A 26,660-nucleotide genomic window follows, 5' to 3' on the forward strand; every position below is an offset into this window, starting at 1 on the left:
AATGTTCTTCAACCTAACACGAAGAACTGTGGCCAGGTGACATGGCGCAATGTCATCCATGAACATTCCACCTTTGTTTGGGAACATGAAGTCCAGGTAAAATGCCTGCAAAAAGTCTCTAAGCAGTCGAAATAGTCATCTCCAGTTAATGATTGGTTCAGATGACTAGAGGACCCAGTCCACTATATGTAAATATAGCCGACGCCATTATGAAGGCACCACCAGCTTGCAGAGTACCTTGTTGACAACTCGGGTCCAGGATCTGCACATCTCTCGAACAGTACCATCAGCTCTTACCATCTGAAATCGGCATTCATCTAACCAAACCACGGATTTCCAGTCGTCTGGGGTCCAACATCTACATCTACATCTACATCTACATACATACTTCGCAATCCACCATACGGTGGGTGGCGGAGGGTACCTCGTACCACAACTAGCATCTCCTCTCCCTGTTCCACTCCCAAACAGAACGAGGGGAAAAATGACTGCCTATATGCCTCTGTACGAGCCCTAATCTCTCTTATCTTATCTTTGTGGTCTTTCCGCGAAATATGAGTTGACGGCAGTAAAATTGTACTGCAGTCAGCCTCAAATGCTGGTTCTCTAAATTTCCTCAGTAGCGATTCACGAAAAGAACGCCTCCTTTCCTCCAGAGACTCCCACCCGAGTTCCTGAAGCATTTCCGTAACACTCGCGTGATGACCAAATCTACCAGTTACAAATCTAGAAGCCCGCCTCTTCATTGCTTGTATGTCCTCCCTCAATCCGACCTGATAGGGATCCCAAACGCTCGAGCAGTACTCAAGAATAGATCGTATTAGTGTTTTATAAACGGTCTCCTTTACTGGTGAACCACATCCTCGCAAAATTCTACCAATGAACCGAAGACGACTATCTGCCTTCCTCACAACTGCCATTACATGCTTGTCCCACTTCATATCGCTCTGCAATGTTACGCCCAAATATTTGATCGACGTGACTGTGTCAAGCGCTACACTACTAATGGAGCATTCAACAATTACGGGATTCATTTTCCTATTCATCTGCATTAATTTACATATATCTATATTTAGAGTTAGCTGCCATTCTTTACACCAATTACAAATCCTGTCCAAGTCATCTTCTATCCTCCTACAGTCACTCAAAGACGACACCTTCCTGTACACTACAGCATCATCAGCAAACAGCCGAACATTGCTATCCACCCTATCCAAAAGGTCATTTATGTAGATAGAAAACAACAGCGGACCTACCACACTTCCCTGGGGCACTCCAGACGATACCCTCACCTCCGATGAACACTCACCATCGAGGACAACGTACTGGGTTCTATTACTTAAGAAGTCTTCGAGCCACTCACATATCTGGGAACCAATCCCATATGTTCGTACCTTAGTTAGGAGTCTGCAGTGGGGCACCGAGTCAAACGCTTTCCGGAAGTCAAGGAATATGGCATCCGTCTGATACCCTTCATCCATGGTTCGCAAGATATCATGTGAAAAAAGGGCGAGTTGCGTTTCGCAGGAGCGATGCTTTCTAAAACAGTGCTGATGCATGGACAGCAACTTCTCTGTCTCAAGGAAATTCATTATATTCGAACTGAGAATATGTTCGAGAATCCTGCAACAAACCGATGTTAAGGATATTGGTCTGTAATTTTGACGACCCGTCCTTCTACCCTTCTTATATACAGGCGTCACCTGCGCTTTTTTCCAGTCGCTCGGGACTTTACGTTGGGCAAGAGATTCGCGATAAATGCAAGCTAAGTAAGGAACCAATGCAGTAGAGTACTCTCTGTAAAACGGAATTGGAAACCGATCAGGACCTGGCGATTTATTTATTTTCAACCCATTCAGCTGCTTCACATCCCCAGAGATGTCTATCACTATGTCCTCCATACGAGACTAAACGGCGGTATGTTTGTACGATCCTCCTGCGTGAAAGATTTCTCAAATGCTAAATTTAAAATTTCAGCTTTCGTTTTGCTGTCTTCCGTTGCCAGGCCAGACTGATGAGTGAGTGACTGGATGGAAGCCTTCGACCCGCTTACCGATTTTACGTAAGACCAGAATTTCCTTGGGTTTTCAGCAAGATCTTTTGCTAAGGTATGACGGTGGTAGTGGTTGTATGCTTCGCTCATCACTCCAACAGATGCGGTCACAAGACCAGGCGAGGCGCTGCAGGCGATGACGTGCTGTTAGCAAACGCACTCGCGTCGCTCGTCTGTTACCACAGCCTGTTACCGCCTAATTTCGACGCACTATCCTAACGGATGTGTTCGTCAAACGTCTCACATTGATTTATGAGATTATTTCACACAGTGTTGCTTTTCTGCTAGTACTGAAAACTCTAGCAAACACCGCTGCTCTCGGTCGTTAAGTGAAGACCAACAATACCGCTTGCACGCTAGACGAATGGGAAACAGTGGACTGGTAGGACGAGTCCCGATTTCAGTTGGTAAGAATTGATGGCAGGTTTCGAGTGTGGCGCAGACATCACCAAGGTGTCGACAAGTCACTGTACGAGCTGCTGATGGCTCCACAGTCGTGTGGGCTGTGAGTACGTGGAATGGACTGGTCCATCGGCTACTTGGAGAACGTTTGCAGCCATTCGTGGATTTTATGTTCCCGGTGTAATTTTTATGGATGAAAGTCCAACATATCACCGGCAACAAGTGCTCACAACTGATTTGGAGATCGTTCTGGATCATTCGAGCGAATCATTTGGCCAACCAGATCATCCGACGTACCTCCACTGGAACATTTATGGAACATAATCGAGAGGGCAGTTCGTTCACACAATCCTGCACCGCCAACAATTACGCAATTACTTTAGAGGCAGCATTGCTCAGTATTTTTGCGGGGGACTGCAACGTTTTATTGAATCCATGGCATGCCGGATTGCTTCACTACACCGGACCTTTTTACGACACGATATTAAGAGATACTGTAATGTTATGTGAGCCTCACTGCCCCTTTTTTAAACTAATTTGTGTCTGATTTTATTCTGAGAAGCTCAGTAATGAATGTAAAGACCGTAAATGTAAATTTGATTGAAAAAGTACTTGAAATGAAGTGAAGAGCAGATGGACAGCAACAAACTCTTTAGCGTGCAATCCCCGCAGCGATAGTAGTTGTGAATCTTTGTGTATTGAGACAATTGATCTATAAAAAAGAAAGAGGACTGTTAATCTGTATCTTGTGGAAAGACGACGTGTTGCTAGGCCGTCGTTCAGAACGTATCGTTACATTTAATAAAAATTGATTTTAGTGATAAAACCGAGTAAAGTATGTGTAAGAGTTGCCAAACAAATTTTCTGGAAGTGAAGAACAGAAATATCTTGTTTTTGGAGAAGGAGGTGAACTTCATTGTCTTCGCCGTCTATCAATCGACAGAATTGTACGTGTACAAAGTTCACTAAAATACAGGAAAAGAAATGCATTCTCTATAGTTTTCATTCAATAAGTAACAACCTCTCATAATTTCTTAATTATAGTATGGTGCTGAACTCCAATGACCAATTTTGATGTAGCAAGACGTGTACTTTGAAAGAAGTTTGTGTGCCAAGCAATCTCCTCTTCTCAGGAAAAGCAGATTGCTGTTTGATCTTATTTACTTACAACAGTGGTCCCTTAGGTATGAAAAACTACGAAAACTTGGGCTCAAAGCTATCCGCAATACGGCCAAGTAACTAACAGAGTCGTATTTTAAACCTTAAAGAACAATAACTTCCTCCAAATTGTAATAAGCCACCAACTGGTGCAGAAGCTGATCATTCAAGGAGGCAGCAACCAAAATTCAGGTACCAGTTACGACTTAAAGCAAAAATCTCAATCAAAAATCAGTCTCTCTCTCTCTCTTCAAACACGTATATAAATATTCATATTATTAAGATAAGAGTCATTTTATAACACCCCATGACTTTTGTCACCTAAGTGTATAGACGACAATATCTTTTTCTTAGAACTACTGAAACATCCCACATGGTTGTGATATGAAGCAAATGTGGTCTATGTAACGTGCGACTAGCCAATTAAAACGTCATAGTGTCTCGACCAGTAGAGATATAATCACTAGATGAAACGTGAGGTTAACTGCCACTCGGACTTTCGGCTTGAGGCAGCTCAAATGCCGCCTGCGGAACCTCGCGGAGGTCCTTTGCCAGATCGGTGCCTCCTAATGCGGCCTTCTGTGTGCTGCAGGAGAGGGCGGGGCGGACTGCTCGCAGACGTCACTATGGCTGCCGCTGAGTGTCCGGCGGCGGTGCGGCTCGCCGGATTAGCGACGGTGCTGCTGCTGCTGCTGCTGCTGCCCGGCGTGAGGTGAGTACTAACCGGACAGCTTACGGCTCCAGGGACGGCATCCGTGTTGCAAGTAAAATCAAAACAGAAGGCCGAAATTCTAAACCTAGCTTTCAAAAACTCGTTTACGATAGAGGACTGCAGCACCATTCCCCCATTCAATTATTGAACAAACGAAAGGATGACTGACATAGTGTTTAGTGTATCTGGGTTTGTAAAACAGTTAAGATCCTCAGACGCCAGAAAGGCATCTGGCCCAAACGGTATCCCCGTAAGATTTTATGTTGACTATGCTACAAATATAGCAGCATTCTTATCCGTCATCTATCAGAGATCACTGGAACGGTGGAAAGTTCCACGGGACTGGAAGAAGGCCCAGGTCTTAGCAATCTATAAAAAGGGTAGAAAATTGGATGCACATAATTACCGGTAAATTTCACTGACATCTATTTGTTGTAGAATCATGGAACATATTTTGTGTTCATACATAATGACCTTTGTAGACTCTGAGAAGCTCATCTGCAGAAACCAGCACGGCTTTAGGAAACGGCGGTCATGGGAGACACAGCTAGCCCTCTTTGTGCATGATATACAACAGGCTCTACATACCGGCTCCCAGGTTGATGAAATATTTCTCGACTTTCGAAAGGCGTTCGACTCAGTTCCGCACTGTCGCTTGCTACAAAAACTGCTCGCTTACGGTCTATCCAATGACATATGCGGCTGGATAGAAAGTTTTCTAACAGACGGGGAGCAGTATATCGTCCTGAACGCGGTAACTTCAACAGAAACAAGAGTAACTTCAGGTGTGCCCCAGGGCAGCGTAATAGGTCCTCTGCTTTTTACGATTTACTTAAATCATCTGGTTGATGCTATTGGCAGCGGCCTTAAACTGTTTGCCAGTGATGCTGTAGTCTACAGGAAAGTAGTATCACACGAAAGTTGTGAACAAATCAATGAGGATTTGCAGAAAATAAATGCGTGGTGTAATGACTGGCCGTTATCTCTCAATATTAGTAAGTGCAACCTACTGCGTATAACAAGGCGAGAATCCCCATTATTGTATGAGTACAAAATAAATGATCAGTCAAGTGTCTGGGTGTGACTATTCGAAATGATCTAAAATGGAATGATCATATTACACAGGTAACGGGTAAGGCGAACTCTAGATTGCGGTTTAGTGGTAGAATCCTGAAGCGTCTTTCAACAAAGGAAATAGCTTACAACACGTTAGTTCGTCCAGTCTTGGAGTATTGTTCGTCTGTATGGGACCCTTACCAGTTGGGTCTGATTCAAGAGATTGAGAAGGTCCAAAGAAGAGCGGCAAGATTTGTGACTGGTACATTTAGCTATCGCTAGAGCGTTACAAATCTCATAGAAAGTTTGAAGTGGGACACACTTGCAGATGGACGACGCGCTAAACAGAAGGAGCTGCTCAATAAATTCCGAAATCCAATCTTCGCCGAGGATGTAGAACATATATTATTACCACCAACTTTCAAATCGCGCAATGATCATCATTCAAAGATAAGGGAAATAAGAGCTCGTACTGAGGCGTTCAGACAGTCGTTTTTCCCTGGCATGACTTTGGCGCGAATTGTGCCCTCCGCCACACACCGCTTGGTGGCTAGCGGAGTATATATGTAAAGATAGATGTGGAAAGATTGTAAACCACTTCAGAGTATTTGTGAGTTGCAATGTCTTTCATTAGTAGGGCGCCTCACCTTCTTACAATTATACTCACTGGTTATCTTATCCTCGCTAATACTATCGTATGAGACTGCCTAGTCTAAGGTTCCATCCGACGGAGAGATCACCATCAAAGGTCTCGCATACTTTTGTATGACATTAAATTCCTGTGGAGACATGTGACCCTACTTCAGTCAGTAGTCAATGATAAAATAGACAATTTGATCGCAAATTTTTGTGGCTTACATGACACACTCAGTAAATCATAAGCTGGTGGACAGAAACTGTAAACTCTAACTTGCTGACCAAAATTGGTGATGTAGGGAAATAATTTGATTATAAGTATATGTTTAGGTGAAGTATTGCCGTCATTTGACTGCAAGTTTTTATTATTTATTTATTTCACTATCACGAATTCGGCTGCAAAGCCATTTCGATAGCAAGGTGAAAAAAAGTCAGTAAACATCAGACATGCCTGAAATGTCTTCGTAATATTACAAAACGTATGTGAACATATATACCAGTCGTACGTAATCACGATGATTTCATTTGAAAAGTAAATTGTGACGGTGGTGCCCAAAGAAGGAAAAAAATCATGAGTGTATTTAATAGTCCCTTGAAATATAGGTCACTCTCCTAGGGCTTATGAACGGTTTACTTCAAAACACCTACGTTCCTGAGCAACTAAGGTTGTTCAGAATGACACTAGATCACAAAAAAATCACTCTTTCCAAACAGTATCCTTAATCTCGTGTATCTGTAAGATCTTGAGTAATATGCTAAAGGAGAGATAAGAGTAGTACATCTCTAAAGTGTATATGGTTTCCGGAAAAATGGCAGCACAATAAACTAGATACCTCTGTTACAGATGTGCTGCTGAACTTCTCCAACAACATGTATATGTGTGCAGCTTTTCTTGTTACAAAGGACCATAGCGCAGTGTTGGTATTTCCGCAACTGGAAGCCAATTTGACTGTTATTCGATGATGTATATTTAGAAAATATGAAAATTTGTTGTTGTTGAAATATTTAAATTATTTAAGAAAGCAACATGTTGCCAGATGCGGAACTCATCTTCAGCCTGTTATGCAATACAAAAAACATTTAGTAAAAGTAGATATAGAAACTAAGGTTTTTCTTTACAGTGTTGCCATGTGCTGTCGCCATCTGTGGAGAAACAGAACTGTTGCGACCCTTGTCATGCGCTGTGATCAAGATGTCCATTGTTGATTGGGGCTGAGTAATCCAGTGCACCCCCAGAGGCGTCAGTGATACTGTGGGATCAATAACAATGTTTATTTATCGTGCAGACTTCACAAAGGTATAAGTGTCTTCCTAGCTCCAGTCGGTAGTCGGGTGTGAGCGAATATACCGCGAAAGAGCACTGATGCCTCATCAGTGAGTCGTGACGCCGCTGCCACAGATCAGTGCCACGACAGCGTGCTGTGCTGGTGATGGTGGCGGGGCGAGGTGGCGTTGCCCATGCGGACGTTTTGTGGTGAACCAGTGCGGCTCGAAATTCGGTCTTGAAGATAGCCTATGGTGTGCAGACTGAGATCCAGGATAGTGGTTGTTGTGAAGACGGCGCCCTAGTCATCCTCCAGACATCGATGAAGACTGAAGCACATGCTCGCGAGTTGGCCAGGAGGCTGTGCGGATACGCCTCGCCTGGTCTCTGCGAAGACAGCAGCTGGCAAATTGTTCACAATGGCACAATGGCGGAGGAGGGCTGGCTGCCGACCAGTCTTCTCATCCGCGATGACCGTGCACCCAGCAGCTGCAAAACAGGGTTGTGGGGCGTATTACGTTGGCTGTTTCTCGATATTGCAGAGAGCAAACAAGTAGCGACCAGCATGTTGTGGTTTCACTGAAACTCAGAAGACTGCCATTCTCTGGTTTTAGCGATGTGGACGGAATGGTACCACGATAGAACGTGTTCTTGAACTCCAGAAGCCTCTCTATTTAATATACCAAACCTGCGCAGTGGCCGAGCGGTTCCAGGCGCTACAGTCTGGAACCGCGCGACCGCTGCGGTCGCAGGTTCGAATCCTGCCGCGGGCATGGATGTGTGTGATGTCCTTAGGTTAGTTAGGTTTAAGGAGTACTAAGTTCTAGGGGACTGATGACCTTAGAAGTTAAGTCCCGTAGTGCTCAGAGCCATTTGAACCATTTTTGCGCCCATGATGCGGTGTCTCTGAGTGTATGAGCGCAAAAATTGGTTCAAATGGCTCTAAGCACTATGGGACTTAAAGATGTGAGGTCATCAGTCCCCTAGACTTAGAACTACTTAAACCTAACTAACCTAAGGACATCACACACATCCATGCCCGAGGCAGGATTCGAACCTGCGACCGTAGCAGCTGCGCGGTTCCGGACTGAAGCGCCTAGAACCGTTCGGTCACAGCGGCCGGCCGTATGAGTGCATTTGCCCTCGTTTATCGGACCCATCCTTATTCTGGGTCGATGAGCATGGCTCTTTTCTGTCTATGTTTGATTTTGTAGTGGTGCTCGGGCAGTTAACTTACATAGTATTACCTCACAGTGCCTTAAAGAGAACAGCAGCGCTTGCCTTTCCGCCTGCCCCATTCTGAGGTCTTTTGCATTGGTGGTACGCTATGTTGACATATCGAATTGGCACACCAGCCCAGAGCAAACAAACTTTACTCCAAGCTCGCCTGGTAGAACTTTAATAAGATTCTATGTCTGCAAAGAAAAATCATTCTATAGCATAACGGAATGATTAATATAAGGGAATATTTAATTCTTTTGTTAGTAATCTGTTCTGATAACACGCAACACACGTGAACAGCAGACCCGTGCAATTGTTCGCTTATATTTGTAAAATTTGGTTATGTAATATATTGTGTTTCATATTTTATAATGAAGTCAGAGAGATGTCCCGCTTGTGTCGTTACGTGACATAACTGTGTCCATTGATATGGGCAGAAGCCAGTTAAAAAAATAAACCACGTGTTTGCTTGTGTGGTGTCCCAGTCACATCTTGACCGAGCACCTCTGGGTTTCCATCGATCGTCATGGACCCAGCTCCGAGCAATTATAGTAATTGGTGGGCAGTGGTTGACCGGTCATACATCAGGATGGCTCCTCGGACGACTTACAAAGAACGGAGCACCTATTTGTCTATATACGTCATGGCACTCTCGAGGTAATCTCCCGCCAGGTTGTGCGTCGTCGGCCTTTATATTGCTCTACACGCTGGGCAGCCCGCCACGTGATTCTCGCTCCCACAAAGCATGGCATGTCTCGGTGACTGTGGTGTCTTGCGCACCGAGAGTGTACCCAGGAACGGTGGAGAAGTGTCTCGTTCACTGATTAGCCGCGATCTTGCTTGGAGAGTCGTTCTCGCCGCCAGTTCACCCAGAGTGTTCCAGGAACTCGTTGACATTATTGTGGAAAGGAACCACCCTTGTTCTCATCTGTGGCAGCATCATGTGAAGAACACGTGTATTACTGACATCTTAGAGCTACTGTGGCGCCCAAAATCTACAGAGGTGTCCTGAAACTCTTTATGCGTCATCTCTGTGGTACCACTTTAGCTAAGCTAATTGTGATGGAATGTAATGGCACCTGTAGAAGGAGTACGTCATGCATCTAGTGTAGAGAACTGACTCCCCGCATTTGAATATTCTTAAACACCCCTGAGACGCTATAAGCTGATGGATTGCAGCCCTAACACAGCCACCACAGATCCCTGCAGATGGTGCTTTACTAGCATTGAGAGAAGTTCCCACAATCCATAACAAAAGATCTGGTCCACTTCCTGCCGTTGTCCATCCTATAGTGCCACATGAAAATATCAGACGTTCTGTCTGCATCCGGTTGCGGAACGCCAAATATGGTAAGCGCCACTCACCAGTCGTACCTGTACAGTTCATATCCCTCTTTCTGTGTAACTCACCGCACTGTTGCCACGTCGCATTTTAATGCCCACTTTGTCCTTGTGTTTCGTGTTGTTTCGTGACTTTTCGAAGATTCCTTAAGCTATGGAGGTGAGTGCGTCATTATCTCGAGAACCGTGTTCTCTGTCTCAGCTCTGCCAGTAAATGACCTATTCACCGCCGCCCCCTCGCCAGCCGAAGTCTACCCTGCACCCTGCTCCGCAGAAAACGTAGGTGCTCAGAATGCGAGAAGCGTGTCTGCTCGGTGCTGTAATTAGCCGTAATGCCGGTTTCCTGGAGGCGGTAGCGCTGGCACAGACAGTGTGGGTGTTTCCGCCGAGTGTGGGCGGTCCCAATACTGTCAGAGGCGATGCTATAGGGCCGTACACTCTGCCCCAACACAATAAGGCGCACAGGTATAGCCGAAGTAGCGCTATGGTTAAGACATGTGAAAAAAAGAACCCAACATTCCTCAACGCTATTTAATCTAGGGCTTTTGTGGTTTTCTAAATCACTTGAAACAAATACCTTGGCTGCTTCTTTATAAAACGCTAGTACTATTTTCTGATCCATCTTTGTCACAACCGAACTTGAGCCCCGCTATTATCTATCTCTGCTTTGATGAGATGTGCATGATATCTCAGTTTTTGGTGCGCTTGTAGTCAAAATGGTTCAAATGGCCCTAAGCACTATAGGACTTGACATCTGAGGTCATCAGTCCCCTAGACTTAGAACTACTTAAATCTAACTATCCTAAGGACATCACACACATCCATGCCCGAGGCAAGATTCGAACCTGCGACCATAGTAGCAGCGCGGTTCCGGACTGAAGCGCCTAGAACCACTCGGTCACAGCGGACGTAGTCACAATGTTGTAAACAGTGAATATCCATAAGGGAAAACACAAATGAATTTTCAGAAGATAAATTGATCAAAGACACACGAAAGATTTGGCCAAGACTGGATAGTCTCTGCTTATGGCAACCAGAACAGGTTCCTCCATCTTATAATCACAACAGATTCACCGTGTGAGGTGGCGCAGTGGTTAGCACTGAAGTCGCATTCGGGAGGACGACGGTTCAAACTCGCGTCCGCCCATCCTGATTTAGGCTTTCTGTTGTTTCCCTAAATCGCTCCAGGCAAATGTCGTGACGGTTTCTTTGAAAGGGCACGGCCGTCCTCCTTCCCCATCTTTCCCTAATACTATGGGACACATGACGCCGCTGTTTGGTTCCCTCTCCCAGATCAACCATCAACAGATTTGATAACAGCGGAATGCTCTAATAAGACTACAATAAAAATGTGTTTCTCGCAAACAAAGTATAGTGTTTTCACTGGACTCAGTTTTGCTAATGGGATAGAGTACCTTAATTAGCTACCAAAACGTCACTTGACATTATTCGTTTCTGTAGTCTAACTTACGTTTCTTCGTTAAAATAAGAACGAGCGTTGTGAGGGATGTGCTGAACATTTAGGTGCACAGAAATGGCGAAGGGCGGGGTTTCGTTCGCCGTGTTTGCTTTTTAACTATGACGCGTGTCTCCCCACAGTCGTCCTTTTCACTATCACTGTAAATTTTAATCTAAATTCGTAATTTGTTTTTAACAATTTTGCTGCATTTCTATTTACTACTACTAGTACCATTTAACATTTTGGGGATCACTTAACACACTCTTCTTTAAGCAATTTTCCTACAGAATTATTTGTTGTGCTAAATAGGTGTTCTTTTCCTATTACAGAAAAAGAGCCAATGATTTTCCCTACTCCTAGATGCTTCAACATTTAAATTTGTCAGATTCTGATGTTGGTGTTATCACCCCAATAACGACTTCAGTTACTTGCACTACTATTAAATCTAGATTTACTATTACTAATACTGGTCGACCCTATTTCTGCTACCACCACCTCACTTTTACTACAGCAGCTATTACTGCTCTGGACTGCGGTCTGTGGATGGCTTATTCTCTTCAATGTTATAAGGCCGTTATTAGTTTCTCTGTGCGTGCTGCACAAGAATAGCTACGATGTACGATCCAGTAGTTCTTTCATGCTCACAGATGGAGACGAATCAGTCACTGAGTACAATGGCTTCAGTTACATACATACACCCACCCAACACTTCCCCTGCCATAACAGCTTCCCTCTCCTCCACACCACTGTCGCCATCATAACCTAAGCAACTGCCAGGATGAGCCGACGGATATTATTTTATGGATTTTTTTTCCTCCCATTTCAAATCAGTAAAGCGCATAGTTTCGTTCTGTTTTTGTGTGTGGAAGAGATTCAGATCACTGAAATTTACAGAAAGATGAGAAAGTTCTGGAATATCAGAAGCTTTGGATGGAAATAATATATTGCAGTTAACGACAAGCAATACAATATCAGATCAAAAGTAGCCAGACACCTATTAGCAGTCTCACCAATACCCAGGAAAGGAAATAAGAGTAACATGCTGAATTACAGACATATCACTAACGTCGACTTGCAGCAGAATTTTGGATCGTATATTGTTCTCCACTTTACCTCTGAAGATATCTCTCACAGTCAGAGAGGAAACGTTAGGAGAAAGTTTTATACATCGGCTTGTTAGATCGGAAGTTTTAAATGATGTCAGTATCAGCCGTGAAAGATTACACCATGTGATCATATATAGTGTTCCAACAAAATGAATTACCCCGAATGTAACGGTCTATTGACACATAGTGAGCACGGATTTAGAAAATATCGTTCTTGTGAAATACAGCTAGCTCTTTATTCGCACGACATAACGAGTGCCATCGACAGGGGATCTCAAAATGATTCAATATTTCCAGATTCCCAGAAGGCTTTTGACACCATTCCTCTCACGAGACGTCTAATCAAATTGCATATCTATGGAGTATCGCTTTACTGATGGGACTGGATGCGTCATATCCTCTCAGAAAGGTCATTACCCGCAGTAATCGAAGAAGAATCATCGACTAAAACAGATGTGATATCAGGGTGTTTCCGAAGGAAGTGTAGTAGGTCGTCTTCTGTTCCTAACGATTTAGGTTGTTTGATGACGATGCTGTCATTTACCGTCTGGTAAATAAGTACAACACCAATTGCAAAATGACAGAGACACAATAACAGGATGGTGCAAGAAATAGAGAGCGTCTCTCAATATGGAAAAGTTTGAAGTCATGCAAATGAGTCCAAAAATGAAATTCACTATGTGGTCAAAACTATCCAGGCACCCCCAAAATCACACGCTTTTCATATTAGGTGCGTTGTACTGCCACTTACTGCCAGGTGCTCCATACCAGTGACCTCAGTAGTCATTAGACATCTTGAGACAGCAGAATGGGGCGCTCCGCGGTATTCACGGACTTCGAACGTGGTCAGGTGATTGGGTGTCGCTTGTGTTATACGTCTGTACGCGAGATTCTCACACTCCTAAACATCCCTAGATCCACTGTTACCGATGTGATAGTGAAGTGGAAACGTGAAGGGACACGTACAGCACAAAGGCGTACAGGCCGGCCTGACAGAGACTGCCGGCATTTGAAAAGGGTTGTAATGTCTAACAATCAGACATCTATCCAGACCATCACACAGTAATTCAAAAATGCATCAGGATCCACTGCAAGTACTATGACAATAGGGCGGGAGGTAAGAAAACTTGGATTTCATGGTCAAGCGGTTGCTCTTGAGCCACACATTACGCTGGTAAATGCAAAACGACGCCTCGCTTGGTGTAAGGAGCGTAAACGTTGGTCGATTGAACAGTGGAAAATCGTTGTGTGGAGTGACGAATCACGGTAAATGACGTGGCGATCCGATGGCAGGGTGTGGATATGGCGAATGTCCGGTGAACGTCATCTGCCAGCGTGTGTAGCGCCAACAGTAAAATTCGGAGGCGGTGGTGTTATGGTGTAATCGTGTTTTCCATGTAGGGGGCTTGCACCCCTTCTTGTTTTGTGAGGATCACAGCACAGGCCTACATTGATGTTTTAAGTACCTTCTTGCTTTCCACTATTGAAGAAAATTCGGGGATGGGGACTGTATCTTTCAACACGATCGAGCACTTGTTCATAATGCACGGCCTATGGCGGAGTGGTTACACGACAATAACATCCCTGTAATGGACTGGCCTGCACAGAGTCCTGACCTCAATTCTATAGAAAACCTTTGGGATGTTTTGGAACGCCGACTTCGTGCCAGGCCTCACCGACCGACGTTGATACCTCTCCTCAGAGCAGCACTCCGTGAAGAATGGGCTGCCATTCCCCAAGAAACCTTCCAGCATCTGACTGAACGTATGCCTGCGAGAGTGGAAGCTGTCATCAAGGCTAAGGGTGGTCCAGCACCAAATTGAATTGCAGCATTACCGATAGAGGGTGCGACGAACTTGTAAGTCATTTTCAGCCAGCTGTCCGGATACTTTTGATCGCATAGTGTATGTTAAATTTCGATCGATCAATAAATCACACGAATTTAAAGGCTGTCAGTTCGGCTAAATACTTAGAAATTATAGTTAAGAACAACTTAAATTGGAACGATCACATAGCTAGATAATGTTGTGGGGAAGACAAATTAAAGACTGCGATTGACACTTAGAAGCCTCCACTATGCTTGTTCGTCCTCTACTAGAGCGGTGTGGGCTCCGCGTCAGATAGCATTGACGGAAGACACCGAGAAATGTCGATGAAGGGTAACTCAATTTATATTATCCCGAAATAGGGGAAGAGCTTTATGGATATGATAAACGAGTTGAAATGGCAGTTTTTAAAACAAAGAAGTTTTACGTTGCGGCGAAATCTTTTCAGGAAATTTCAGTCACAAACTTCCTCCTTTGAATGTGAAAATATTTTATTATCGCCAGCCTACATAGGGAGAAATGTCCAAAACAAAATAAGAGAAATCAGAGCTCGTATGGAAACATTCAAGGGTTGGTTCTTCCCACGTACTGTTACAGAGTGGAACTTTAGAAAAATAGTGTGAAGGTGGTTCGAAGAACCCTCTGCCAGGCACTTATTTGTGAATTGTAGAGTAGTCATGTAGATGTAAATGTAGATGAGATGGCTTCTCAGTTGCGGCACACACAAGCAGTGGCGGACAGCAAGGAGTTTGTATAAGGGGGGTTTAAAACGAAACGAGCCGGAGTCTGGAATGCACAAACCGGTGACAGGAGGGTAACATCGTGGCGTGTGTAACGAGGTGTGGTTCCGACCACAGCGTGGTAGCTCACAGCCCGTCGCAAGAGGGCACGCGTGCACGTCGCCTTACTATACAGAGCTAGCAGCAGCATGCATTAATCGTACAACGCTGCCAGTCGCATTGCAAACAGTGACATGGAGGAGTCAACAGGAGAGCAAGAGGCGTCGTTCGTTATCTGACAACGGAAGGAGTAGGAGGAACGGACATTAATCGACGAATGTCACAAGTGTACGGCGATCACTGCATGTCCCTTGCAAGGGTCAAGGGGCGGCACAAGCTCTTCAGGGAAGGACGAGTGTCGTTAGCCGAACGCCCTGCCTATCAATTTTGTCCGTCTGGTCGCTTCCTTCCTCTCGCACCGTCCTTCCTATGTCACCCTCCACAACACCAACTCCCGTATCTTTTATCCCGCGGCTGGAGTCCCCCAGGGTTCTGTCCTCTCCCCTCTCCTTTATCTCTTGTATACAGCTGATATGCCCAAGCCACCCCCACCAGTTCACCTTCTCCAATATGCTGATGACACCGCCTTCCTGGCTCTCTATCCTACCCTTCAACGGTCTCAACGTACCCTCCAAACCCACCTTAACCAGTTCACCACTTGGTGTAACCAGTGGCTCCTCCGTCTCAACCCCTCCAAAACCCAGGCAATCATCATAGGCCGTACCACTCGCTCCTTTCGCCTCCAAGATTTCTACCTCACCCTTTATGGTCGTCCTATCCAACTCACCCCCACCCTGAAATACCTTGGCCTCACCCTTGACCGACACCTCACCTGGACCCCTCATCTCCTGACCATCCAGCAGAAAGCCCATTCCCGCCTCCGCCTGCTGAAACTCCTGTCCGGCCGGACATGGGGATTGCATCCTTCTACCATCCTCCACACCTACAAATCCCTCATCCGTCCTATCCTCTGTTATGCCAGCGTCGCCTGGACCTCCGCCCCCACCCGCTTTTACAAGGCTCTCCAAATCCTTGAACGCCATGCGCTCCGCCTTGCCTTCCGTATCCGCCTTCCTTCCCCCACACGGCTCCTGTATGAACTGATCCCCTTCCCCCACCTCCTCTTGTTCCTCCAACATCTCCGCATCCTTTACATTGTTCGCAGGGTTGATCCCCCCCACCCTCTGGTTTCCTCCTTCCTCTCCACCCCCCGCCCGTTGCCGCGCCTCTATCGCTGTATCCCTCCCTCTCTCCACCTCCACACCCTCCATCTCCTTCATCAGGGCAATTTCCAACGCCTCCCCCTCCCGGATGACGAACTTCGCCGTGACATATACCCTTCCTTCCAACTATAACCCGGCCTTGTCCCCCCCCCCCTCCCCAGGGCCCCCTTCTCCTCTTTCCTCCTTCTCCCAGAGCGGATTTTCCTCCATCCCCCCCTCCCCTGAGACCCTGCACCCCATACTTGCCTCTCTCCTTCCCACATCCCTCCCTACCTGGCCCTCTTCCGAGCGCCCCCCATTCCCCTCCCCCATCTCTTCCCCTCCCTCCCTTCTTCAGGTCTCCCTCATCTCCTTGAACCTGGCAGATCCTCTGTATTGATCAACATCAGTGTGCCACGTCAGTGTTGTGTTTCGTGCTTTTCTCGTGTGCGTCAAGAGGTGTGAGTTTAATTGTGTACTGCCTTGAGGTTCGCCGTCAGTGCTACGCTGTGTGCTATGCCATCCGTCAACACCTTTATGCTCCAGTCATACTGTGCCTTGTGTTCTTTTAATCGTCGCAGTGTGTGGCTTTTTGTGTGTGCTACTTTTAAACAGTTTTTTATCTCCATTTTACAGTCACCCCGTTTTTTGTATATTGCCTTCCATGATGTTCTCCCTTTTTATATCTATGTTCGCCTTCTTCTCTCCTTTGCTGTTTTTAAATGTCTTCTATTGTTTTGTTCTATGTCTTTCAGCTGAAGAGCAGCGCATATGCTGCTGCCAGCCCGCCCGATGGGGAATTGAAATATAATAAAGAAAAAAAAAAAAAATCGTTAGCCGATGATGCAAGGTCTGGAGCACCACACTGCATTACCAATTGACACCGTCCAGCTGGAGGATGCACCCATTGCCCAGGACCGCCGTGGTCGGATTGAGCGTCGGAAGTATTCACACCTTTATGAAGGAACGACTGCACATGCGTTAAGTGCGTGCCCAATGGTTGCCCCACAGTCTTCAACCACACCTGTGGCCCACTGTCTTGCTCCTCTGCAGCGCTATGCTCGGGAAGGGAATGCGTTCCTGGCACGAGTGGTGGCTAAAGATGAGTCATGGTGTCATGACTTAAAACCAGAATCAAAATGACGAAGTCTACAGTGAAAGCAACCAGGGTCACTACCACCAAAAAAAGCCAAGGCCATCCACACTAGTGCAGGAAAGCTTTTCCTGACGTTCTTCTTTGATCAATATTACCCCCGTCTGATTCACTTCCTGCAGCACGGGACAACAGTGAATGCCCAGCGCTACTCGTAAAGCTTGACCACCCTTCGCCAAGCGATCAAATCAACACGACCAGACAATCTCACCCATGGAGCCATTCTGCTCCACGACAATGCAAAGCCTCATACGGCCAACACAGTAGCGGCACTCTTGCAGAAATTCAAATGCAAGATTCTCGGCCACCCTCAATACAGTCTGGACCTCTCTCCCAGCGATTATGCCATTTTTGGTTCCCTTGAAAAGGCTCTGAGAAGCAAACGATTCACCTCGGACGACGACGTCCAGCTGTATGTGTGGAACTGGTTAACATCGCAGCCCCGAGAATTTTACGAGACAGCCATTCATCACCTTGTGTCACAGTGGGACAAGTGTCCCAACAGCCACAGCCAATACTTCTAACAAACAGGTACTGTTTTCTGTAATTATGCCTCCGGCTCGTTTCTTTTTGAACGCCCCTTATAGAATGAAGGCTTTCACGACCAGATGACATAGTTACTAGTAAACCTTCCGAGATGTGAGGTCGTGGTCCAAGAAACTCTTCTGTTCCTGACGTTTCGTCCAGGACTGCGCTGGACATCCTCAGAGGCGCTCATCAGCTGAGTCTTGCCGATTCAAAGGAGGAGCGTCTCTGAAGATGTCCAGCGCAGTTCTGGACGAAACGTCAGGAACAGAAGAGTTTCTTGGACCACGACCTCACATCCCGAAAGGTTTACTAGCAGCAAGGAGTTTGCCTGAATGGACGATGGGGGCAGAACGGCTGCACAGCCGGGGTTCGAACTGTAGACATGCAGAGTAGGAGGCTGTCAGCAGCTGAAGTAGGCCCGCTGGTGGCCCGCCTGTCCGAGGCCACCAACTCCATAACATCGGACTCGGCGCAACCTGCAGCAGAGTCCGGACGTGGTACATTGGCTGACCCATGTAGACTCGTAGAACATCGCAGGTAGCCTCTCGAGACTGGTGGCTGAAAAATGACGGGTATTTACACGGACTTAGCGAGTCTGTGATTTGCTAGAGCACTGGTTTCTACCACATGAGCCATAACAAAACCATGGCTTGAATGTGAAGCAATCAAGTCACCAATGCTGCAGTGATAGTGCCTTTCTGCTGCATCGCTGATATTACTGGGGACACATTCAGTAAGGTGTCTGAACGTCTGTGGAGAAATAGCAGCCCATTATTCGTCAAGAGCTGCACCAGAGAAAGTAGCGATGTTGCACGCTGGAGACCGGAGTGAAGTCCTCGTTGTGGCTCATCGTGCAGATATTACTTTAGGTTCAGGTTGGAACTCTCGGCAGGCCACTCTACTTCAGGAATGCTATCATCCACAAACCAATCCCTCACAAATGTTGCTTTACGACACTGTGTATTGTCATGCTGAAACACAGTCACCGTCTCCAAACTGTTCCTCTACTGTACGCAGCACACAGTGCAGTAAAATGTGTTCATGCCTTTCCGCATTTAGCGTTTTCTTAAGTGCAATAAGTAGACCCTCACTATAACCATGAAAAAGACTCCATACTGTGACACCACCTTCTCTGTACTCCAATGTTGGCTCTGTATATGATGGCAGGTAAAGCACTCCAGGTATGAGCTAAACCAAACCTTTCCATCGGATTGCCACATGCTATAAAGTGGTTCATCACTCCAAATCTCACGTTTACAGCCGTCCAATGTCGAGTGACATCACCCTTCACACCACCTCAAGCGTCGATTAACACTTTGCCGACCGGCGAGTCCACAGTGGTGTCGTGCGCGAAATAGCGGTCAACGGCCGGCGACAGCACAGTGGTGTCGTGAGCATAGTATCGCGCAGTGCCCGGTGACAGCACTTTAGTACCTTTTTCTTTGTGTTGGTGGTTTGTTTAGGTAACAATAAGTTACACATGACAACAAGTTTTTTTGTTTTTGTAAGTACTTGCGCACTTCAATCATGAGAGTCGAAAGAGGCGATACGATTATTTGCGATGAATGCGCGGACGTCTTGTCGGACGTTCCGGACGACTTGGTCGATTGGGAAGAAGACACTGGATATCCAAAAAATGAAAGTGAAGTAGAATCGTCAGAAGATAGTGAAATACGTCCAAGAAGAATTCGGCGAACGCTACGGTTGCCAACTGATTCGGATGAATCAGACGAAGAAGACAGACTGTGATTTACTGAGGATCAATAATAAAATTTGAAGGATCTCTGGGTCCTCACATATTTCCCAAAGATACACAGAGCGTCGTGTATACCGTAGAATTATATGTTGGGAACGATCTATCTGAATATATTAACAATGAAAGCAACAAGTATTACAGTCAAAATTGCAATAAAATGAACCTGGATTTTTAAAAATGCAAAATTTGTCGAAGTTAGGGGACCCGAACTTAGAAAATGGTTTGGGCTTGCTATCCTTATGGGAATTATAAAAAAAAGCAAGGATCGATGATTATTGGTCGACGAATCCGTTGATACACACACCGATATTTCGCGAAACGATGTCCCGCAACCAATTCAGACAAATATTATCATTTTCACATTTTTCAGACAACAACAATAAACCGGATAATGCCGGTCAGCTTTTCAAAGTGCAATTCGTAATTGATTATTTTTCCAAAAGTTTAAAGAAACTTTTAGTCTAAATCAAAACATTTCAGTTGATGAAGGAATGATACCGTGGCGTGGACAGTTAAATTTTAAAGTTTACAATCCGTCGAAAATTACGAAATACGGCATACTCATTCGTATGCTGTGTGATTCGAGTACGGGATACATTTCCTCATTCAAGATATATTCCGGCGCTGGACAGCCTTTAGCAAAAACAGTGATGGAACTATTGACACCTTTTTACGGAAAGTGGCATCATCTCTACAAGGATAATTATTATAACAGTGTAGAACTCGCAGAGAAGTTATTTGAAAATACGGCAAAATAGAGGACTTCCGGAAAAATCGGAAAAATTAAAGCGCGCAAAAGGCAACGTGTTTGAAGCTTGTCATCAACCGAAAGGTGACAAGCGGCCGGCGACAAGCCAAGTAATCCGAATTGGCGCTGCCGGCGCCAAGTTAATAAATTTGTACGAGACGTGCGGACGGCAAAGTGTTGATACTGAATCCAGAAATGTGTGGTTTATGAGGAGCTGCTCGACCACTGTACCTTATACCTTTAAACTGCCTACGCACAGTAATTGTGATAACTAGACTGGTGGTAACACTCTGGAAATAACGAGTGACTCCTTGCACTGAGTTCACGCGATTTTTTACTACCGCCCTCCGCAACGGTCGACGGCCCTGCCCGTCAGTACGCGAAGAGTGGCTGGTCTTGGTTAAGCTGTGATTGTTCATTCCCGTTCCCACCTCACAGTCGCATCACCAAACGTCTACTTGGGCAGCTTTAGAAAGGATGCAATATTGATGATGGACCTATTGTTCAGGTGACATGCAGTGATTGGTCCACTTCGGAGACGCGGAGCTCGGCTATCACCCCATTCAGCTGTTCCTGCTTCTCTACTGACAATACCATACTCATACAATGCTCCACGCATCCTTTTATACTGGCAGGTCCCCCACTCATGACATCCAGTGGTAAATTCAGCATTACGTATGGATGGTGGGTTACTTCTGGTCAGACAGTGCAAATGTGCCCCATCGTTGCAATACATACGATATTGCAGTGCCTTTGTTGTTCCGAATTACGATGCAATGTTGCTTCTGACAGGCGAGCACTGTAACATCGTATTTATCCGCCGACACCGAACAAGTGAATTTCCAGTAGTGTCTCCCCTGTACGAATGTACAAGTGCAGTGCGTAAACATATGGTTGACGACATATGGAAGTTTCGGTCTGACCGTGAGTGGTGTTCGGATAGCCAAATCGTAAGGTGACCGCTCGCGATGAGCGGGAAATCCATGTCTAAGTCCCGGTCCGGCACAAATTTTCACTGTCGTCACTGTCATCATTCCATTATACAGCAGACGGTTATCGATACCCGCAACTGGGAATACATTTAATGTGTATAATTACAAAATGCCATATCGAACCATAGATTAATCGAAAATGGCTCTGAGCACCAGGGGACTTAACATCTGAGGTCATCAGTCCCATAGAACGTAGAACTACTTAAATCTAACTAACCTAAGGACATCATACACATCCATCCCCGAGGCAGGATTCGAACCTGCGGCCATAGCGGTCGCGCGGTTCCAGACTGAAGCGCCTAGAGCCGCTCGGTCACAGCGGACGGCGGATTAATCGAATAAAAGTTGGAAACAATACCTCGAGAGTACGGTTTACATTAAACAGTCAATAAATTTCTTTCTTGCCTTTTACAGCACTTTTTTAAATTTTTAATTAAGTGTCTCAATCTTTAAACGATGTAAAGTTGGAAAATAACTTTTGGAATTGATGTTTCCAGTAATGACGTTCTGGTTTCCAAAATGCCATACTAAAACAGGCATAACTAGATTCAAAGCACATCGAGTGTGAGAGTTGTTTTGGGATAAAGAGCTTCGTACTACAGGGCGCTTTTATATCACCAACTCACCTTACTTTCTCCAGAGACGTAGTCTTGGTTGACGACTGTATTCTCCCACACTGAGTTGTAGCAGCTCAATATTGCGGACTTGGATCTTTGCGATATCAGTGCACGTTTCTAAGAGAATTAATTTATAAGAGACACTTTATCTAGAATTGGATTACGCGTTTAAAGTAACTTTCGCTAAATGATTTTCGAACGAAGGAGCAACGTGTGCAGTGAAGTACACTACTGGCCGTTAAAATTGCTAAACCACGAAGATGACGTGCTACAGACGCGAAATTTAACCGACAGGAAGAAGAAAGCTCTGATATGCAAATTATTAGCTTTTCAGAGCATTCACACAAGGTTGGCGCCGGTGGCGACACCTACAACGTGCTGACATGAGGAAAGTTTCCAACCGATTTCTCATACACAAAGAGCACTTGACCGGCGTCGCCTGTCGAAACGTTGTTGTGATGCCTCGTGTAAGGAGGAGATATGAGTACCGCCACGTTTCCGACTTCGATAAAGGTCGGATTTTAGCCTATCGCGATTGCGGTTTATCGTATCGCGTGATTGCTGCTCGCGTTGGTCGAGATCCAGTGACTGTTACCAAGATATGGAATCGGTGGGTCCAGGAAGGTAATACGGAACGCCCTGCTGGATCCCAACGGCCTCGTATCACTAGCAGTCGAGATGACAGGCATCTTACCCGCACGGCTGTAACGGTTCGTGCAGCCACGTCTCGATCCCTGAGTGAACAGATGGGGACGTTTGCAAGACAACAACCATCTGCACGAACAGTTCGATGACGTTTGCAGCAGCATGGACTATCAGTTCGGAGACCATGACTGCGGTTACACTTGACGCTGCATCACAGACAGGAGCGCCTGCGATGATGTACTCAACGACGAACCTGGGTGCACGAATGGCAAAAGGTCATTTTTTCGGATGAATCCAGGTTCCGTTTACAGCATCATGATGGTCGCATCCTTGTTTGGCGACATCACGATGAACGCACATTGGAAGCGTGTATTCGTCATCGCCATACTGGCGTATCACCCGGCGTGATGGCATGGGGTGTCATTGATAACACGTCTCGGTCACCTCTTGTTCGCATTGACGGCACTTTGAACACTGGACGTTACATTTCAGATGTGTTACTACTCGTGGCTCTACCCTTCATTCGATCCCTGCGAAACCCTACATTTCAGCAGGATAATGCACTACCACATGTTGCTGGTCCTGTACGGAATGCTACCCTGGCCAACACATTCTCCAGATCCCTCACCAACTGAAAACGTCTGGTCAATGGTGGCCGAGCAACTGGCTCGCCACAATACGTCAGTCACTACTCTTGATGAACAGTGGTATCGTGTTGAAGCTCCATGGGCAGCTGTACCTGTACACGCCATCCAAGCTCTGTTTGACTCAATGCCCAGGCGTATCAAGGCCATTATTACGGCCAGAGGTGGTTGTTGCGGGTACTGATTTCTCAGGATGTATGCACCCATATTGCGTGAAAATGTAATCACATGTCAGTTCTAGTATAATATATTTGTCCAATGAATACCCGTTTATCATCTACATTTCTTCTTGGTGTAGCAATTTTAATGGCCAGTAGTGTAATAGAAGAACTTTACGATTCTTGGAACATGGCTTTTATGTGTATACAATAATGGGAAAGGAGAAAGATTCCTATTACAGTTTATTTGAGACTTGGGTTGCGGCGTTTTAGACTAGTGCCACAACATTAAGTCTGTTGTTCCATACGAGTTATAATTTGTTTCGTGTTTCCAGAGCCATCACTGGAGAGTCTGAGATCCTGGAGCGTATATTGAACCCCACCAAGTACGACCGCAACGTGAGGCCGCCAGCAGAAAACGGCACAGGTAAGCAGACTACTCAGTGACGCGTGGCGCAGGCCAGCTTCCCAGCTTCTGTTGTTCATAACAGACTAAAAGGAACCATCATAGTGAGCTCGAGAGGCTTTCCAGCATCGCTAGCAATACAAATTACGTCTTATTCCAGCCGACCACTATGGAAGTCTTTCACAAACTTATTCGTCACTTTACATCCCCGGAAACGGTACGAAAATGTCATCTTAAGAATATCAAGAAGTTGCTTTATTTATTCTGATTTTTGTTAACTACTTGTTTACCCAAGCAGTTTCCTTACATTCGACATAAACCTTCGGTACACCAGTTTCTAATAGAAGAACGCGTGGGCGTAAAATAGAAACAACGGTTTCGATCAAAGTTGGTTCTGTGGCTACTAATTATGAATCTGGCATACTGCGGGTCTCACATTCAAGTTAAGGCAGCGTTTACTGAGTTTAATATGTTCGATGTCTTTACGCAGCTCTAACTTGTTACATTGATGTGAGAGTATGTGGAACGTAGACTGTAAGAAACCTGACGAATCGAGGTGGCCTTTCCAACAATTCGTACTTCAAATATCTTATTTATCCCACTATTAAGGACATATGCATTTTAGCTGCTTTTCTTTCTCAATACTGGTATATTCTCACGTATTTTAGTTTGTAGTGAGTTTTATAGTATTCGCCCGTTATTGTGTTACCCGTTACCAGGTAGCTGATGACAAAAACTTTTTCTTATCTCAGAAAACACTGACCATAACCTTTCACGCAGATGAAATAAGCTTCGCTTCCTCTTTGCGGCGAATCACCCGCTTCCACCTACCACTTTACTTGTTTTTGCCGTTTTTGCTTGAAACTGTGACCTCACCTCCCATGTAAATAACAAATTGGCCCTTAAAATCGGAATGATTCTTTGTAAAACCAGTCAAACATTACTTAGGATTCCATTTTCTCCTGTTATTTTGTCCAGAATTTAATTAATGTGGAATCTATTTTGAAAGAACATTCTTATAGTTAATACTCACATAAGAGCTTCTATTATGGCTATGGGGTAAGCAATTTCAGATACCTTTAATTGTCGATCTTCCAGTACTAGTCTGTAAACTTTCCCGAAGTTTTCATCTTTGGGTGAAAGCACAAGAAGATATTCTTGACATGCATCACTCTCTAGGAACGTACGGCAGCGTACGAACTCTGCCGCCATGTTATTTACTGAAATGAATGTGCCGTTTCTTTACAAACATTCACCATCACCTTGTGTATAATTATCATTAGCGACAAACCATCCGCACCGAAGTATTTTATGTCGTCACAGTATTTCAGTATATTAGTTTGAACGAAACATGCGCAACAGGATTATTCTAACACTCGTATAAACTTAGTGCTCCACAGATCTGGCTCACTTTATTTCACAACAAAAGAGAAACAAAATTCATCGATTTCAGAGATATTTCTGTGTCACGTTACGATCTAATCACGCAGACCTGTTCTGTATCGAACGTATTAGTACATGTTGTGCAATATATGTCTGTGTGTTTGCAATTTTGTTCTCCAGTCATTGACCAACACGCAAAGCACCTTAATCATTCTTTGTTACACTGTGATACTGATTCCCTACTGCTTCATAATTTATACATTTTTTCCGCATTTCTGCTGGGGATGTCAACATTTTTGTTCACTGCGCATCAGTCTGTAATCAAAATTGTAAATGTACTAACATCCAGTATCACTGAAAAGAATAGATATGGGCACTGTAATGTCCCCTATCCCCATTCTAAACAAAACAATGTTCTTGGCTAGTAAGTGTAGCACTAAAAGTTAAAGAAGTAAATAAGTAGCTGTCACTAGTCGATCACCTAAGCGTTATTCTTTCCGGAACTCTTCATCTATGCCTAGAATTCACTCAACATTAAAGAAAAGGTTCTTGTTTACTTAGAACCACTTTAATAATACAAGTATCGATAGTGATTGACTCTGTGTAGCCTAACGAATACTGAAATTGTGGGGTTTCATAGCATTGCTACGGTTCACACTGACTACTTAAAACTAAAACTGAAATAATGTGTTAGTAACGAACACTGAAAAAAAGAAACAAATATCCCTGCTTTGCACTGACTTATGATGTAAGTCACACATATTTTTTCTGGTTAACAAGATTCTAACAGTCACTAAGACTGAAAACATACTTCAAAGTGTGCCAAATCATCTGGACACACAATCTTCTTAGCACACTTAATAACTGTGTAACAATCTATAGACTAAAATGAGTGTTTATAATATAACTGTTAATTAGCATCACTATTCCTAAACTTGTAGTCGCCCAGAGATTTTCCACATGTCATTTAGTTACTGATATTTTCTACATTCTCATTACAGTACACTCTTCGCACAAAAACTGGAAATGAGTATCACAGTACCTATACTTGCTGCGAGCACATTCCACTCACTCTCATTTTATCTCTTTAGTTATGTCACCACAACTTTCCTTTCTTGAATCATGTTAGGATTATAACCAATTAACATATGCAGGTATGCTGAAGGCACTTCCAGTTATTTTTTGGCTGACAAGCTATCGAAATCTGATACTTGTACTTCTTGTACTTAAAAGTATTTATTGCTCTTGCGTTTGATCAATACCAGAGAGAGAGAGAGAGAGAGAGGGAGAGGGAGAGAGAGAGAGAGAGAGAGAGAGAGAGAGAGAGAGAAATCCATTTACATGTCATTTTTCTGTGTCTCTTCCCTTTCTTATTGATCGTTCACTGCATATAGAATCTCAAGTTTCTTTCATAG

The 26,660-nt window shown here is 44.8% G+C and overlaps 1 protein-coding gene across 1 annotated transcript in view; it reads left to right on the forward strand.

Annotated features, from left to right (window-relative positions):
- LOC124594361 (glutamate-gated chloride channel-like) overlaps positions 1–26,660 on the forward strand; it is a 187,913-nt gene that overhangs the window by 39,170 nt on the left and 122,083 nt on the right. Inside the window, exons 2-3 of the mRNA XM_047132732.1 lie at positions 4,206–4,325; positions 23,792–23,883. Of these exons, the coding sequence (XP_046988688.1) occupies positions 4,240–4,325; positions 23,792–23,883 (178 nt within the window). The 5' untranslated portion in view covers positions 4,206–4,239. The remainder of the gene's footprint in view (positions 1–4,205; positions 4,326–23,791; positions 23,884–26,660) is intronic.

The sequence above is a fragment of the Schistocerca americana genome, chromosome 1 (assembly GCF_021461395.2).
Source record: "Schistocerca americana isolate TAMUIC-IGC-003095 chromosome 1, iqSchAmer2.1, whole genome shotgun sequence".
NCBI lineage: Eukaryota > Metazoa > Arthropoda > Insecta > Orthoptera > Acrididae > Schistocerca > Schistocerca americana.